Source organism: Schistocerca americana, chromosome 6 (assembly GCF_021461395.2).
Source record: "Schistocerca americana isolate TAMUIC-IGC-003095 chromosome 6, iqSchAmer2.1, whole genome shotgun sequence".
In the NCBI taxonomy this organism is placed as follows: domain Eukaryota; kingdom Metazoa; phylum Arthropoda; class Insecta; order Orthoptera; family Acrididae; genus Schistocerca; species Schistocerca americana.
Window position 1 is genome coordinate 578,461,621 of NC_060124.1, and position 16,990 is coordinate 578,478,610.

The 16,990-nt window shown below is 42.2% G+C and overlaps 1 protein-coding gene across 1 annotated transcript in view; it reads right to left on the reverse strand.

The window, feature by feature from the left end:
* LOC124619679 (origin recognition complex subunit 6) overlaps nt 1–16,990 on the reverse strand; it is a 103,541-nt gene that overhangs the window by 20,561 nt on the left and 65,990 nt on the right. The window contains exon 5 of the mRNA XM_047146222.1: nt 11,257–11,426. Within this exon, the coding sequence (XP_047002178.1) occupies nt 11,257–11,426 (170 nt within the window). The remainder of the gene's footprint in view (nt 1–11,256; nt 11,427–16,990) is intronic.

Genomic DNA, 16,990 nt, shown 5'->3' on the forward strand with positions numbered 1-16,990 from the left:
AAGGGAGAGCCCCGAGGGACCCCTTCCGCGAGAGAGGAACCGGCGGAGGCAACGCCGGCGGAGAAGGAGGGGGAGGGATCGAGCCTCCCGGTTGTGGAGCAGATGTCACTCCCGAAGTAAGCGTGGGGGCAGCGACAGAAGAGGGTTTGCCCCCAACTGCTAAGGGGGCAACAGAGGAAGGCTTGCCCCCAGGCACGAGGGGGGCAGACAGAGATACACGGCCCCGAGGGCCCACTGAAGGCGGCACAGATGAGGTGACAACCGTCGCTCGCGTGGGCGACGATAACGTGGCTGCAGCATAAGATGTTCGAATGGAAGCAGGATACAACCTTTCATATTTCTGTTTAGCCTCTCGATAAGTAAGCCGGTCCAGGGTCTTAAATTCCATTATCTTCCGCTCCTTATGAAGAACGGGGCAATCCGGCGAGCATGGAGAGTGGTGCTCCCCAGCGGAAGGGAGAGCCCCGAGGGACCCCTTCCGCGAGAGAGGAACCGGCGGAGGCAACGCCGGCGGAGAAGGAGGGGGAGGGATCGAGCCTCCCGGTTGTGGAGCAGATGTCACTCCCGAAGTAAGCGTGGGGGCAGCGACAGAAGAGGGTTTGCCCCCAACTGCTAAGGGGGCAACAGAGGAAGGCTTGCCCCCAGGCACGAGGGGGGCAGACAGAGATACACGGCCCCGAGGGCCCACTGAAGGCGGCACAGATGAGGTGACAACCGTCGCTCGCGTGGGCGACGATAACGTGGCTGCAGCATAAGATGTTCGAATGGAAGCAGGATACAACCTTTCATATTTCTGTTTAGCCTCTCGATAAGTAAGCCGGTCCAGGGTCTTAAATTCCATTATCTTCCGCTCCTTATGAAGAACGGGGCAATCCGGCGAGCATGGAGAGTGGTGCTCCCCACAGTTGACACATACAGGCGGAGGCGCACATGGAGAATCAGGATGAGAGGGGCGTCCGCAATCTCGACATGTAGCACTGGAGGGGCAACGGGAGGACATATGCCCAAACTTCCAGCACTGGAAGCACCGCATCGGGGGAGGCACGTATGGCTTGACGTCGCAACGGTAAACCATCACCTTGACCTTCTCGGGCAAGACATCACCCTCGAAGGCCAAGATAAAGGCACCGGTGGCCACCCTGTTTGTCTTGGGTCCTCTATGTACACGACGGACAAAATGCACACCACGTCGTTCCAAGTCGGCTCTCAGCTCGTCATCGGATTGCAACAAGAGGTCACGATGGTAAATAATCCCCTGGACCATATTTAAGCTACTGTGGGGAGTGACGGTAACAGGGACGTCACCCAGCTTATCACACAAGAGCAACGCTCGTGACTGGGCTTGGGAGGACGTCTTGAGGAGGATGGACCCATTCCTCATTTTTGACAACCCCGCCACTTCCCCAAACTTATCCTCCAGGTGTTCCACAAAAAACATAGGCTTCGTCGTAAGGAAGGAGTCACCATCAGTCCTGCTGCAGACAAGGTATTGCGGTACGTAAGGCTCCCGCTTGGCACTAGATCGGCGTCCCTCCCATGGCGCAGCCAACGAGGGGAACGTCTGAGGGTCATATTGCGCAGCATCAAAGTCGACTCTACCTCGCTTAGAGACGCTGGTGGCCGTGCGACCACCAGCTTGGTGTGATTTATTGCGCTTCATTGCGCCACATCCGCCCAGATGCCACCTACTCCGAACGAGGGCTCTCCCCAAGGGCGCCACCCAGCCAAAGCAACGGGTACCTGGCCGATATCCCATTGCCCGGAGTCCCCGTGCCCCAGACAAGATGGGCACATACTCCTTGGCATGCATGGGGAGGAAACAGCTCTGGCATCTGTAGTGCGATCCCTGCGTGGTCAGGGGGCTACCACCAAGAGGGTACATGACGACCCCACCACAACGGACTGGCTACCGTGCTGGATTTTAGGTGTTGAAAGGGTCCACAGTTGTCGTGGGCGCTAAGAAGAAGAGTGCGCAGAAGGCGAGAAGGAGACAACCCAGAAGATGTTGGGCATAGTCCCCCCCACACGACAATAGGTAACATGCAAGATGGTGGAGCATGATGGACCAATAGAAAAACACCACGTAAGGTGTCCTTCCCCAAATGGCACGCACTAACAACGGAAATTTGGAAAAAAATTAGGTCAAACCCAAGAGGGGACCATCACAGAAGGCCGAAACGTTTGAGACTCCTTTTAGTCGCCTCTTACAACAGGCAGGAAGACCTCAGGCCTATTCTTACCCCCGAACCCGCAGGGGGTTATCAAAGGGGGGCGGGGGGGGGGGGGGGGGGGGGGGGAGGCAACAACCCTAGATACCAGAACAATATTGTCATAACTTGGTATACCCAAGAATCTGATCTACAGCCAAGATAGTATTCGACAAATTGATGTGGCCTTTTATGACAGCATAATAAGATTGGCAGGAATGTCTTCCTGCCATTCACACACTTTCCAATGCCACCAACAAGATTTTCGCATATACATGTGGACGTTGTGGATCTGCTCCCATACACTTTGGGACAATGTTATTTACTCACTATCATTAATCATTTCACCTGGTGGTGAGATGTCATCACAATCCAGGACATATCTGCTGGGATGGTTGTAAGGAAGTTAGTGCATATACAGTTCTCCAGGTTTGGCTTCCTCAAAACATGATCACAGATTGTGGGAGGCAATTTGAAAGTCAACTTTTCCACAAACTTTTACTGCTGTGCAGCTGCAAACAAGAGTAATTCTACCACATTCTCAAAACTGTCCTAATGTGTAATGCAACATTGTGGACCAAAGAACTGCCTCTGGTCATGGTCGGACTGAGACTGAGGGTGAAGGAAGACAAACAATAATCCTCTGCACAATTAGTCAATGGGGAGCAGCTGCTGGTTTTGGGAGAATTAATCATGCCCGTTTCCTACCACTCAGTTGCTCCAGAGCTATGTACACAGTTCGCACAACAACTCGGTGCCAGAATGAGGAACATTCAGCACACTAATATTGTCAGACATGGCAACTGGATAATGTTTGTGTACAGAGACCTGTACAAAAGTACCACGTGTGGCTCAGTGATGGTGCAGTGTCACTCAAATCACTCATTTCTCTGTACTCTGGATCGTATCGGGTAGTTTCAAAAGAAAACCACAATTTCAAAATTGATAATGGCAGCAAGAAGGAGACAGTTTCTACAGAGCAGCTCAAACTTGCATACACCTACAGGTGCACTCCTCACTAACCTCACATCACTGCACTGGAACATAGAGGGCACAAAAGTGACATCCGCAGAACAGGAGCAGCTCATTCCTGCACCAGCAACCTTTACAAGAATTTCCAGACAAGTACAGTGCAAGGTCCCTCAAATACCCGGTGCACCCAGTCCCAAAAAACAGGAGGGCTGATGTGTTGGCGTCACAGATTTACTTTGTCACAATGAATGAGCAAAGCTATTGCTGGCTATAAAAGGAATCGTTGCTACATTTGGCATGGTGACAATTACTGCATGTTAACCCAAAACTATCAACTACACCAACTGTACAGCACAACTAATGTGTGCTGACAAGAGGTAGTTACCTTACATGTGGTTACAGTGTTGTCAGATTGCCACTCTTTAACGTCCTTTTTCTGCCAGATGTACTCGCCGGAGAGATGTTTTTTTATCGCTGGCATGTGAGGATTCATGCTGTGAAGCCTGACTGCACGAATTTCACTTCACCCTGTATATAGAGTGACTAATTCAATATAATGAAAAATAGCTCCCAGCTCTCCAGTTGGATGACACCTTTAACATTGCTTATGAACTCTTAAATGATCTTACTCAAATAACTACCGCATAATAGTTGGTAAGCATATCAAACAACTTTTTTACTATCCTATATATTGTGCTCATTCTGGAATTGACAATGAATTGTACAGGGTAAGATCTGCGTATAGGAACTAGTCTGAAATCTTAGTCTAAAGGTGCTTGGATTCACTGCTATGAAGTTACATAGCATCAGATTCTGCTGAAAGGAAGTAGCTTTACCTGAATGAACTTTTTTAATTTTCTGTGAAATGTACTTAAATGTGTCCAGAATGAGATTTCACTCTGCAGCAGTGTGTGCACTGATATGAAACTTAATGGTAGATTAAAACTGTGTGCCGGACCGAGAGTCGAACCTGAGCACACAGTTTTAATCTGCCAGGAAGTTACTTAAATGTGTGCTTGATATAAAAAGCTATTTTAACATAGTGGATTCTATATTGGCTGATACATTTAAAATCTTGTCCTTGGATACAGGAAACAATAAAGCACAATTAAGTATCATAAAATTAAATGTATTGGTACTGCAGTAAACAAAGCACAATTCCCCTTAGTGGATTACTAAGAGCATATTTGAAATCTTACATCAGCTTTTCCATCATGCACATTCAAACTGATTTCCACCCTGTTGTGATAAACTGATGGAAAATGGTTGAAACATAGAATTCAACTGACACTGATATTGGTGGAGATGGCAAATCAGCTCACACAAAATGCAAGAAGGAATCCAAGTATGATCTTGATTATGACAGAATTATTTTAGGGGACCAAGATCACAGTCTTCAGCACCTGTACTAAGCTACTAAAAGCAAATATGGATAAAAAACAATAATCACTCACTCACACACACACACACACACACACACACACACACACACACACACACAGGGCATAAGGCACATGTAGCACAGTGATGATGATGATGATGATGATGATGATGCTGGTGGTGGTGATGACGTGGAGATGTGTGCTTGGAGGGAAGACAGGCAGAGAAAGGAGAGACGGAACAGGGTCTGGGTGCAGTGGGTTAGTCGACATTGAGGCCAGCAGTATTACAGGACTGAAGGATGTGTTGCAAGTGTAACTCCCATCCTTGTAGTTCAGAAAAGCTGGTGTTAAAGGGAAGGATCCAGATGGCTTGGATTTAAAGCAGCCACTGAACTCAAGCGTGTTGTGCTCAGCAGCGCATTCCAACACTGGGTGGTCAATTCTGTTCTTGACTATAGCTGTCATCTAAACGACCTCTCACACACCCACATTCTACAGGCTCACAAAATTCACACCCCCAACAATACAGGATGTCTCAATAGGTTCCCTGTGCTCCCACTGAAAGAATCTTGGCTCTTACCTAATTAGTCTCTCATATCAAAGATACAACCACATCCTTCATCGACACACTACCATCCCCGCCCTATAACCACCTGGATACCTACTCGTCGCTGCTGATGCAATCTTTCTACACACCAACATCCCTCAAGTCCATAACCTTGCTGCTATGTACACTAGCTCTCCTAATACCCTTCCAACTCCCAAACCCTCTATCTCATTCCTTAAACTCCTTTCAATTACATTCTCTCACACAGCTATTTCTCCTTAGATGGGAAGATATATAAATAAATCTGTGGTGTACAGTCATGGGCACCTCCATACCACCTCCTATGCCTACCTCTTTATGGGCCGTCTAGAAGGAACCTTCCTGGCCTCCCAAAACACCAAGTCCCTTGTGTGGTTCAGATTCATTGATATCTTCAAGATCTGTACCTTATCCTCATTCTTCTGCAACCTCAACACTTGACGTCAACCTCTCTGATGGCTCCACACATACCTCTATCCATATCAAGCCCACTAACCACCAACAGCAGACTCGAACTGCATTTTGACAGCTGTCACCAATTCCACACCAAATAACTGCTCCCATTTAGCCTGGCCACCTGTAGACAGCATGTCTACAATGATGAGAATACTGCTGCCCGGTATGCTGAAGGTCTCACAAAAGCCTTCACAGACAGGCACTAACCCCCAAACCCAGTCTGCAAACAGATTTCCTGTGCCATATCCTCACATTCCTCATCCTCACATTACCCTTACAAACCATCTGTAGAATGCGCTCCTGGCCACACATCATCATCCTGGACTACAGCAACTCAATCACGTCCTTTGCCAGGGCTTCGACTACCGATCATCATGCCCAAGAAAGAGGACCATCCCATCAAGGTCCTTTCCACCCTTCCTAAAGTGGTATTCCACCATCCATCCAACCTATACAACATCCTGGTCCAGATGCCTCTCCCACAACCTTACCTTGTGGAAGGCGCAAATGAGAGATCTGCCTGGTTCACCCAGCCCATCCCTTCAAAGGCTCATCCTATCCCATAAGACGCAGAACCACCTCTGAAAGCAGTTATGTCATAGGCCACCTTTGCTGCAGTTTCTGCACAGCACTGTATGTCAGCATGACCACCAGCCAGCTGTCCACCAAGATGAATAGGCATTGCCAAAATATAGCCAAGAAAAGAGCTGATCATTCAGTAGTGGAACATGCTGCTCACCGCAACACGTTCAACAGTTGCACTACAAACTGCACCATCTGAATGGCGCACTACCAGCTTTTATGAGTTACACAGTCTAGAGTTATCTTTGCGACACATCCTTCACTCCTGTAAACCTCCTGGTCACAATCTCTGCTAATCCACTGAACCCACATCTACAGAGCAGTCCAGTCCCCCCTTCCTCTGTCCTTTTACCCCATCCCAATCCATACCACCATATCATCATTACTGTCATCTTGTCATTACTGTCATCTTGTGTCACACGAACTCACTGGCTACAGTGACAGTGTGTCGCATTCCTAACCCTTGCACCTCGCTGCCTCTCCCTCCCGCATTCCATCCCAGTCCACACAATGAACTGCAACCATCGCAGCATAGTGTGTTCAGATCACACACTGTAGCTGCGCAGGTGTGTGTGTGTGTGTGTGTGTGTGTGTGTGTGTGTGTGTGTGGAGGGGGGGGGGGGGGGGGGGGAGTCCATCAACCCTTCCATACTCTAGCTTGTTAAAGTATTTGTCCAAAATCCAGCAAAGTTTTCTTTTCTTTTTTGTGAGAATGTCGATGACTCAACATTTCTATAATTTGGTAAGTGGTCCCCCTTACTCCTAAATCATTCACATTAAGATCAAATAACATGGGCGACAGGCTGTCCCATTTCCAAACCCCTTTATTCTTGTTAGCTTTTCTAGTAACTTCAATTTCTCCATTTGTGTCCTTAATTAATTTATATTCAACTGAAGGATAGGAGCTTCCTAGTGGGTGTCAGCAATTTTTCTCCTCTCTTGCTATTTGTTGAAGAGGGGACAATGTGATGGTTGGAGAGCTCGCAGAGGAACTTACTGGTTCTCTCTAGCTGACTTCAGTGTCAATATTATCTGTAAGGTACTCAATTTTTTTACTCAAAAAGAAAAAAAGAAAACTATGGTCTCCTGCCATTGGACCTGGCAATATTCGTGTTCTGTCGCTTTCATCTGATATTCCCTTGATTGAAATGAGGGGTCTTTTGAGATGGTTGAAGTAGGCTCATTTGCTCTCAGTAAGCCTATATGGCTGAGACGATGAGTCCTATTGAAGCTATGACTATCACTTTTGAAGATGGAGTGAAGGGGACTGCAGAGATTAGCTAAGATCCACATTTGCATGAAAAATTTCAGGTACATGTGTTCATACTAGTTTGTGTTGACAGGGTCTGAGTTAAGGAACCTTTCCCCTAAGATGTGTTTATCACGGAAGCAAAATATGTAGCAAAACACAGAGAGGACATTTTAATATGATAACCTGTCACTACGTCTGAATATATAATTCGCTTCATAAATGTCATTTTTGGTATTTTTGTTTCTTCAAATGTTGTTATGTTGTTACACAGATTAGACTCCAGATAGAGTGTCCAACCAAAAATATTATGCTCTTGTTTGGTCATGTGCAAGGGATAGTTGACTAAGTTGGCGATTAGTTTGTATTTCCCACAGATAGCCTACCCTTGAAATGATAATGCTATCTCTCCTTGGCGCTAGCATTTGAAGTAGTGTGTTGGACTTAGAATGGACAGCTTCATCATAAATTGTGTGAAACCAGCCACACAAATGTAGTCATTCTTTTTGATGAAGCTCCATCAATGCTGGATACTCATGTATTACTCTATGCTGTGGCAGGAGGAGGAGGAGGAGGTGGAGGTGGAGGTGGTGGTGGTGGTTTAGCATCCTGTAACTGATGAGAGCACTACACAGAAGTACACACACAAGTAGGAGGAAGGGTAGGGAAGAAAATGAGTTGTGTCCTTTTCAAAGGTATCACCCTGGAACCTTTAAGTGATTGACAAAAACAATGGACAATCTAAACAGCTGGATGAATATATGAAGTGCCATCCTCCAGAATGCAAGTCAAGAGTGCTAACCACTGCAGCAGCGCACTTGGCGTTTTATGCTCAGGCTTTGTGAAGTCCAATGGGAAGGAACTATCTTCTCATGCAGTGTTCTAGTTCTCAGAAAATTCACCAGCTACAGACTATTGGCCATGCACTGGAAGTACTTTCTTTCTACACAGAAGGAATAAAATCTATTCAAATGAAATCCTGTACTATTTTTATGGTTGTAAAAACATTATTGACAACACCTGTTTCTTTGTAACTGTTAGAAATACATTCTGAGCTGAGCTCTATTGATTATCAAAAGGCCTCTTTCACCGGTTGCTGTTACTGGTCGCAGATGGCACAACTACTTGTAAGGAGTGTTTTCACTTGATACAATGGTAAACAGTGTGCTCCCCCAAGCAGCAGTGAAATTTAAAGTGAATCCTGTCCCTGTCTCGTAAATCTGAGAAAGCCTAAAACAACTGAAATGTAGCTTGTTTTAAAGAAGTTGCATTGATAACAAATCTTTCAATAGCCACCACCCCATCAGCATGCAGCCAACACATCAGCATGTACCCAACACTGAGACTGAAGAGGGGGGGGGGGTGTCTTTATATAGGGTTTGTAACATCGTTATTGTCTAGAGTTGAACTAAGATCCCAATTTACTGTGAAAAATTGTATTCCATTATGGCACTCAGTGGTCTTCACCAGGGTATGCAAAGAGCATATGTTTACAGAGAATTGTTACCACTGTCCAGCCCCCAGTTCAAGCATCCCAGTTCTGCCAAACAAACACAGTCAAGGCTGGCCAAACTGCGTGACATGTTTGCCTTTGGCATCACACACAGAACACATGCAGTTTTTAAAATGTTGTGGAGATGTTTGAATTTGCTCTTTCCCACCCACGAAAATCTCGATATACTCCAGTAATGACTTAGGAAAAGCTATGAAAATAATGAATCAACAATGTACGGAAAGACACACTGCTTCTTACCATGAAGAAGATGCATCAAGTTGCAGTCAGGCACACTTAAAAGATGCTCACATATAGCTTTCGGTCAAAGCCTTCATGGCTAATGGCATTCTGGCCTGAGATGTTGGAGTTGGTGGTCGTGTTTGCATGAAGTGTGTGTGTTTGTGTGTGTGTGTGTGTGTGTGCGCGCGCGTGCGCATGTGCGTGCATGTGCACGTGTGTATGCGTGTGCTTGTATGTGTATGCACGTGTGTGCATAGTGCATATGAGTCTCTCTCTTACTGATGAAGGCTGTCTCAGGATGTCTACCTGGAATTAATTGGCATATCACATCAAGATTTATGTTTCAAAACATTACTACTACCGTATTTACTCAAATCTAAGCCGCACCTGAAAAATGAGACCTGAAATAAAGGAAAAAAAATTTTCCTGAATCTAAGCCGCACCTGAAATTTGAGACTCGAAATTCAAGGAGAGAGAAAAGTTTTAGGCCACACCTCTAAATCGAAACAAAGTTGGTCCATTGTAATATGAGACACAATTTAGGTCGAATGAATGACGATACACCTACAGTAGTTTGGTTCGAGTCGTAAGCTTAGCAGTTAAGCTTTACCAGGTAGCCATTGCTATGCATCAGGCGCTCCGTTTGTATTTATATGCGTACCCTTCCTTTTTCACGTGCTTCGTCTGGTTTGAATCGATTGCTTATTTTGCTTTGATCTGATAAGTGCCATTTTCTTTGTAATAGGTGTTTACGTCACTGTAAGCTGAAAATGCATTACTGTACTGTGTCATGCATTGTTTGTCGCATTCTGATAGTGCGTGTTAAGGCCTGTCGCCGCTCGCGGCATGGCTTGCTTTTGTGCACGCTACCGCTGCTTACAATTAAGAAAAAAAAAGAGAGGAATAGTCTCATTAGCAAAACAATGGCAAGAGACTGCTATTTGTTGTTACTTACACTGCTGCTTTCTTTGATAATGATCAACAAGAACCAAATAATAGACCGCGTATGATAGAACATGTTCTGAACGAGAGTTAGGCGAAAATTTTTCTCCGTTTGAAAATCTTTGCGGCCGCTTCTTTAGTACATCAAATTCTACACAGAAATTAGAGTAATCTTAGATTTAAAAACCTAGTCAGTTGCCGTGCTTCATTTCTGACTGTATCACTACTAGGCAAAAGAATTATACAAATATAAACATGGCACGATACATATATTCTTCCGCGTTTGCTGTTGTCTCACTCTAGTTTCGTAGTTTATTCGGCAGACAGGATTTAAATGAGATAGCAGCAAACACGAAAGAATACATGGCAAAATGTTTATATTCGTATTATTCTTATGGTGAAGAGAATAATGCATGTGATTCACATTTCATCAGGTTCCTATTAGCAACCATGTCTTCTCACAGGTAGGAAAAAATTCAGAACGTAGAGTTGGCCATATTGACAAACATCCCGAACAGTCTTGCCAGTCGGATTTTCGTAGTACATTGAATTTCTGCTACATCAGAAGATCAACAATACGGAGTTTGTATTTACTTCGTTGGATAATGTACGAAAATGCAGTGGTCGAAACTCGGAGCAGAGAAAAAAAAAAGCTCGTTTACCACCTTTTTATAAAATTTATTTACTGACGCAGAGGTTTTGGCGCCAGTATTTATCTTTGTGCCTACAAAGCATGCCTGTGTAGTGCTACATATATTCGACGGCAGAAGTTAGTGGTGGCACCTACCAACATTTTTCAGAACTTCCGCTTGCTTTGCACTCGATTCTAAGCCGCAAGCGGTTTTTTGGATTACAAAAACAGGAAATAAAGTGCAGCTTAGATTCGAGTAAATACGGTAATCAATAAAGCAGCTGCCAACATTTCTTTCCCATAATCACAATTCCTTTAAATTCCACAAAAATCTCTTACTGGATTTCTCAAGATATTACTATAAAATGAAGGCAAGTTATACAGAGCCCCTGATTTAACACTTCAGATGTTCACTAATGACAATTTATAAACAAAATTACATAATAAAAAATTGAGACTCAATGATTTAAACTCCACTTATGACAAAAAGTAACAATCAGGCCCAGTTCCTTACCATTCAGATTGACTTCTTTTGATAATGGTGCATGTTCTGCAGGTTCTTCTTTTTGTCTTCTCATAGATGCAATAGATTTGTCAAAATCAGCAACTAACTTAACAAACCCACTTTTTTTTAGATTACACATTTCCATGAATTTACGCATCTGAAGCTTTACTTTTCTTTCCCTGAAAAGATTAAGATTGAATGTCATGAGAAAAGCAGGACTGCTGTGCAATACTAATGGATCAAACAGTGCCACTGCCATGAAAGTTCTACATCTATAATTATTTCAGAAACTAAATTACAGTGAAGGTGCAAAACTATACTTTACAAAATAGCAGAAGGCAAGGCATCGACATTAGCTTTCAGGACCAAAGATTCCTTCTTACTGAAAAATCATGCACGAAATACGGAGATTGTTAGATAACGTTTGAAGTCACCCACCATTTCTTATCGATAGTGCAAGAAGGAAATCAACAATGAAATGGAAGCCACAAATAGGTTTTGTACACCTGGGAAGCCACAAGCAGCATGGAGGGTAGTCAACAATTCAGACTGAAGGGGTGAGAATACAGTTGAGTTTTTTATTGACTTTTTCAAGCAAAGAGTGTTTTTTCCTAGTTTGGGTTCCCCCAAGAGGTAAATGACTTGCTTTTGTCTAATACCAAGTTGAATGCTGGGGGTGGACATGGAATTGGGGAGGGGGGGGGGGGGGGGGGCATGACAGCAGTTATATACACAAGCACGAATGTTAATCTGGCAATAGAAGCGTTGAAAATTAAGTGACGAGGAAATTACTAAATTGGTATCTCGATAGCAATGTGGAGAAAAACAATAGATGTCTGTAATGAAGCCAAGAGTACTATGCTAAGTGGAAGCATTGCTACAAGTTACTCATCAGAGGTTTTTAAATCCATGCGATACATCCTACGTGGAATATGCAGCATAAGTGAAAGCAGCAGTGACTATCTGGACACATCGCAGCATTTAAATAGTATGCCAGGCCAGCCAGAATGTGTAAACACTGCTGAAGTACCCAACTAAGCTGCACCCACTTATGGAAACATTTTTTTTAATAAATGTTTTAAATTCCATGTGAAACAAGAGATATAAGACGATATATACGAATATAAGGAAAAAATTCTATCTAAAGAAGAAATGGCAAAAAGTATACAAGGATTAAAGACTAAAAAAAGCTTCATGAGAAGAAGGAATTGTAACTGAACTAGCTGAAAAAGATCCGCTTCACTTAGTCTTCATTTTTTTTCTAAGAATATTCCAGATCACTCAAGAACACTGTACAACATACCAGATCACTCAAGAACACTGTACAAATAAATACTTAAATAAATCATAAAAGTGTTAGTGTTTGACACTCAGAAATACTCTCGAATGCTCAAAAACACTCTCATATACATTTAAGTATTCAACACTACCTATTCAACAGCATCCTAATTTGAAATGTAGTCCTCTTTCATTTCTTGATCTGCACTGAATTGCTGATCATGTTCTCCAACTAGTCTTTTGTTGGCTCAAATCACAGTTTCACACTTACACTATTTGATCCAGTGCTCTATATTTGTATTTGCATGATGTTAATTAACTGTCATTTGTTCATTACCACCAAAATAAACCTGCAAACATTTATAAGACTTGTTTGGAAATGGTGACAATGATTCAATTCTATATCTGTTCTTTTATTGAAAACACAGGACTGAACTGATGTTCTTCACAGCACATGGAAGTAGCACCAAATTTGGTCATTTGAAAATAAGTATTGTATGGTCTGATATTTTGTAGAAAAGTTTTGATTCCAGAGTTTTTCCACTCATGTAGTTAAATAATTCTGGTGGAGAAATTTCCAGTAGCGCTAATCAAATTTTTCCGCTCATGCAACACGTTCCTGGTGTTTCTCTACTGAATCTCTTGGCACCACAAAACTGGCGCACATGATCCATTTTGCCAGAGACAACATGTTTGTGTTTGTTGTAGTCTTTATTGCGATCCTAACAGAATGCTTCTCCTGTGAAACTGTAATTTCTACTACTTCTGCTTTGCACTTCTCATATACTAATGTTTTGTTCATGTGCTTGTGATTGTATTCTTTCATAAAGTTCACTAATTGTTCTCTAACTGATTTATTTTGTAATCTTGTTTCTTCAGCAATTTCTCTCTGTCTGCTTACTGAGTGTCTCATTCAGTCATCTTCTCTAACTCATCTCGTTTTTCATCTGTTAAAGTTTTCTCTCAACCTATTCATTTTCTTCTGTTGTGAAGTTAAACATGCTTCTCATACCTCATCTATTCATTTCTTTGCTGTTCTTTCTGTTGCCTTCTTTTAATTTCACCATTGGCAAGATTTCTTTGTTACTTAATATAACAAAATTCCACTTAATACCCTGTTCACTAACTTAAGCAATTCACTCTCACTTATATTTATTTAACTTCCTATCACTTCCATTTTTCCTTCATCTACTCTAATCGAGTTCTGAAAGTACACTGAAACATGTGTCTCACCATTGCTTATACATACTCCTCTGAGCTGCAATGTATCCCCACAACAGGATAATGGAACATTGTTGAACATCCTAGAAGGAACATTCTAGGCAGTCTCTATCACTTTCGTGCTACATTCTCAGCTGCTTCACTGCCCCCTTTTTTTCCCCCAAGCATCCCAGTATTTGACATCATATCTCCTGAACTATGTGTCATACAATGACATAATTTTGTAGCTATGTTAACAACATATGTGGCTACTGTAAGTGAAAAGTGTTGTGAATAGGGTTGGTTGTAAACAACTAATAAATTAAAATGTCATGCTTCATGTGGAAGTTTTCCTGCACGAACAGCGAAAATGCAGTAAGCAATAAACTTTCTTCCTTTCAGTATTTTATGAGAGCTGTCAATGCGAAAAAGTTCCGTAAAGGTTTGAAATTATGTGTAACATTTGCTCCAAATCACTAAGTGCTCTCATTCTAAGTATGGGTATGCACGCGTCATTGGCTACACTGCTTTTTTTGCCCCCATTCTCATCCCTTTGCAGGTATGTGGTTCTCATCACCAGAGTGAAACTTCCCAGTCAGTAAGTGATATGTGCAGCAGGTTCAGTTGAAATAGGTCCACTGGTTTAGAAGGAGATGTGGAACATACAAACATGTGTACACACATATATCTTTATAATATATATGGATTAATAAAACATATGGATACCGAAACAAAAAATATATAACTTAATTAAACTAATGTGGAGTGGAGTGAAAATACCTTCAGAATGAAGAATGTGAAGACTATACTCTCTCTCGGCCTCCTTTTTATTTTTTATATATAAAATATTTGGTGAATACATAAGTTTTCATGACTTCTTGTTCATTACACTTCCCAACATAGTCCTTGAGGGAAATCTAATGTTTTTAAACAATGCATAATTTAAAACACTTAGCCAACTAAAATACAACAAAATTTGCAGTATACTTTTATTTTACACATTACTAAAACAACAATAGCTGGTAACCTCTCTACTCACTCACAGATTATCATAAGGGAAACAATATTATCAAACTGCAACATTACAACTTGGAAAAACAATTACAGTTATGAGAACTTATGTGTGAAATCAACTTTGTGTTTACCACTTATCGTATCAATGTAGAGCAACTGTTACACTCCATAATTCTATGAATGGAGAAACTTTGCCATATTTTAATTTTAAAATAATAATAATAATAATAATAATAATAATAATAATAATAATAATGGTTTACTTGTCCATAACGATGAACTGTGTGTACTTATGAGACACTGAATCATATTTTAATCACTTTCAGCCTGCACGAATTCCTAGTAGACCTTCCTAAAACGCTCCAAACAAACCGAAATACGACACTGTTGATGCAGATATCTTGTTTTTCACATCAAACATGCTGTGCAAAAGGCATAAATCTTTCATTTTCAAACTATTCTTTTTCTATTTGATGTTTATCTTGAATATTTAGTATTCTTCTGATGGTGTCAAATCTCATGGCACGCACCCAGTAGAAAGTTTGCGCTTCATAAGACATTCAACAAGGTCTGTTGCTCCATGAAGAACAATCTTGTCATACCTTTCACCTCTGGATAAGCTTCATACAACACCCAAGTGTTTACACCACAAGCAACACCCACTAATGTAAAGAAAATGGGGAAATGTCGTCACCTTGTCTAGTGACCTGATGAATAACTTACACACTTTTGGTCAAGAGTAGAGGTGGCAAAAAATAATGTAACTGATAGAAATAACCGGTTACTGAGAAGTAATGGTTACTGCGATAACTGTCCCTCTGATTCTGGCAGTTATTTCAATGACTGTCTAGTGTCAACAGTGCCTCGCGCCATCTGTTGACCGAAGATCGCTGCGCATTTGGAAGGCGTTCTATAGGCCATGGGAATAAATGTGAGACTGCGCGCCATCTGTTGATAAGAACTGTGTGTTATTTCGTGGGGCTTCATTACTTTTAGCATAAGCAATTAAATAAAGTTAATACCCGAGCGGTGGCTGAAAGGAGCTGCAGTACAGGCATTAACAAGTACAGTCGATCCCTTGAGCCACCGCCTTACGTGTTAATTTAGCTTGGACGGGTAGTACAAGGAGAGTTACCATAAGGAATTTGAGCGACTATGGAAATAACTGTCAGAGATCGGTATTCTCCTCTGGCAGTTATCGTTATTGGCTCACAGTTCTCGTTCTCTGGCAGTTATAGGGCTACCACTACAGGTAACCTGGAAGTTGGTAACGGAATAACTGTGTGTCTTTGTTCCTGACACAGTGACTCCAGTCTTAGACCCCAGTGCTATTTCCAGAAAGGATAGTTACTGGAGCGAACAAATATCTTCATACTTCTTCAGAAGTGGCCGCTGGCCATCGCAAATGTTGTCAGAAAGTATAACATAATACATTTGAATATAATAATTATTATCCTCATTTTTTGTCAGGATATTGTCAAAATATGTGAATATATTACAGTAACTGCTAATATTTACAGAATTGACACACTTCCAAAATAAAACACGGTTACGCACTTTTAGTAAATTTATCATTCACAGAATATCCAATCATGACTGTTGCGACCAAGTGCTGTCAAAACTGAAATATAGCAGAATTTTTACTTAAGCTGATCAGTCTCTGTTAAGATATTCATCTAAAGAGTAGAGGGAGGGGTCAATGGAAGCATCTGATTCCACACGTCTGACGTTAAGATGTGATGTGTGAGTGACATTACGGCACGGTGTTTATGAGTTGTTTTTTGTGTGTGTGTGTGTGGGGGGGGGGGGGGGGGGGGGGGCGTGCTGACCGATCTAGTATGCAGTGCCGGGATTTGCTGGAGGTAATTATTTTTTTTTCTAGTTGTGATGTTTTGTGTATTTATGGAGTATTGAATGTGATTTAATTTATGTAGGGATGTTTGATTTGTGGATTTTTGGGGTTGTGGTTTTGGTTTTATTTTTCGCAGTTGTAGGTGTTGGTTTTTTTTGGCATCAGTAGTTGTGGTGGACCTATATAGGTCACCGGAAATGACCGATTCCCATTTTCATAGTGGTAGGTGTTGATGTTTTGGTATCGTCAACTGAGGATGACTTATGTAGGTCAAGGGAAATGTCTGATACCAATTTTTGTACTTTTAGTTGTGGGTACTGGTGTTTTGGTATGTGGTTGACCTATATTGTTCAACGGAAGTGTCCGATTCCTGCAGATTTTGTTGGTGTAGCGGAATGC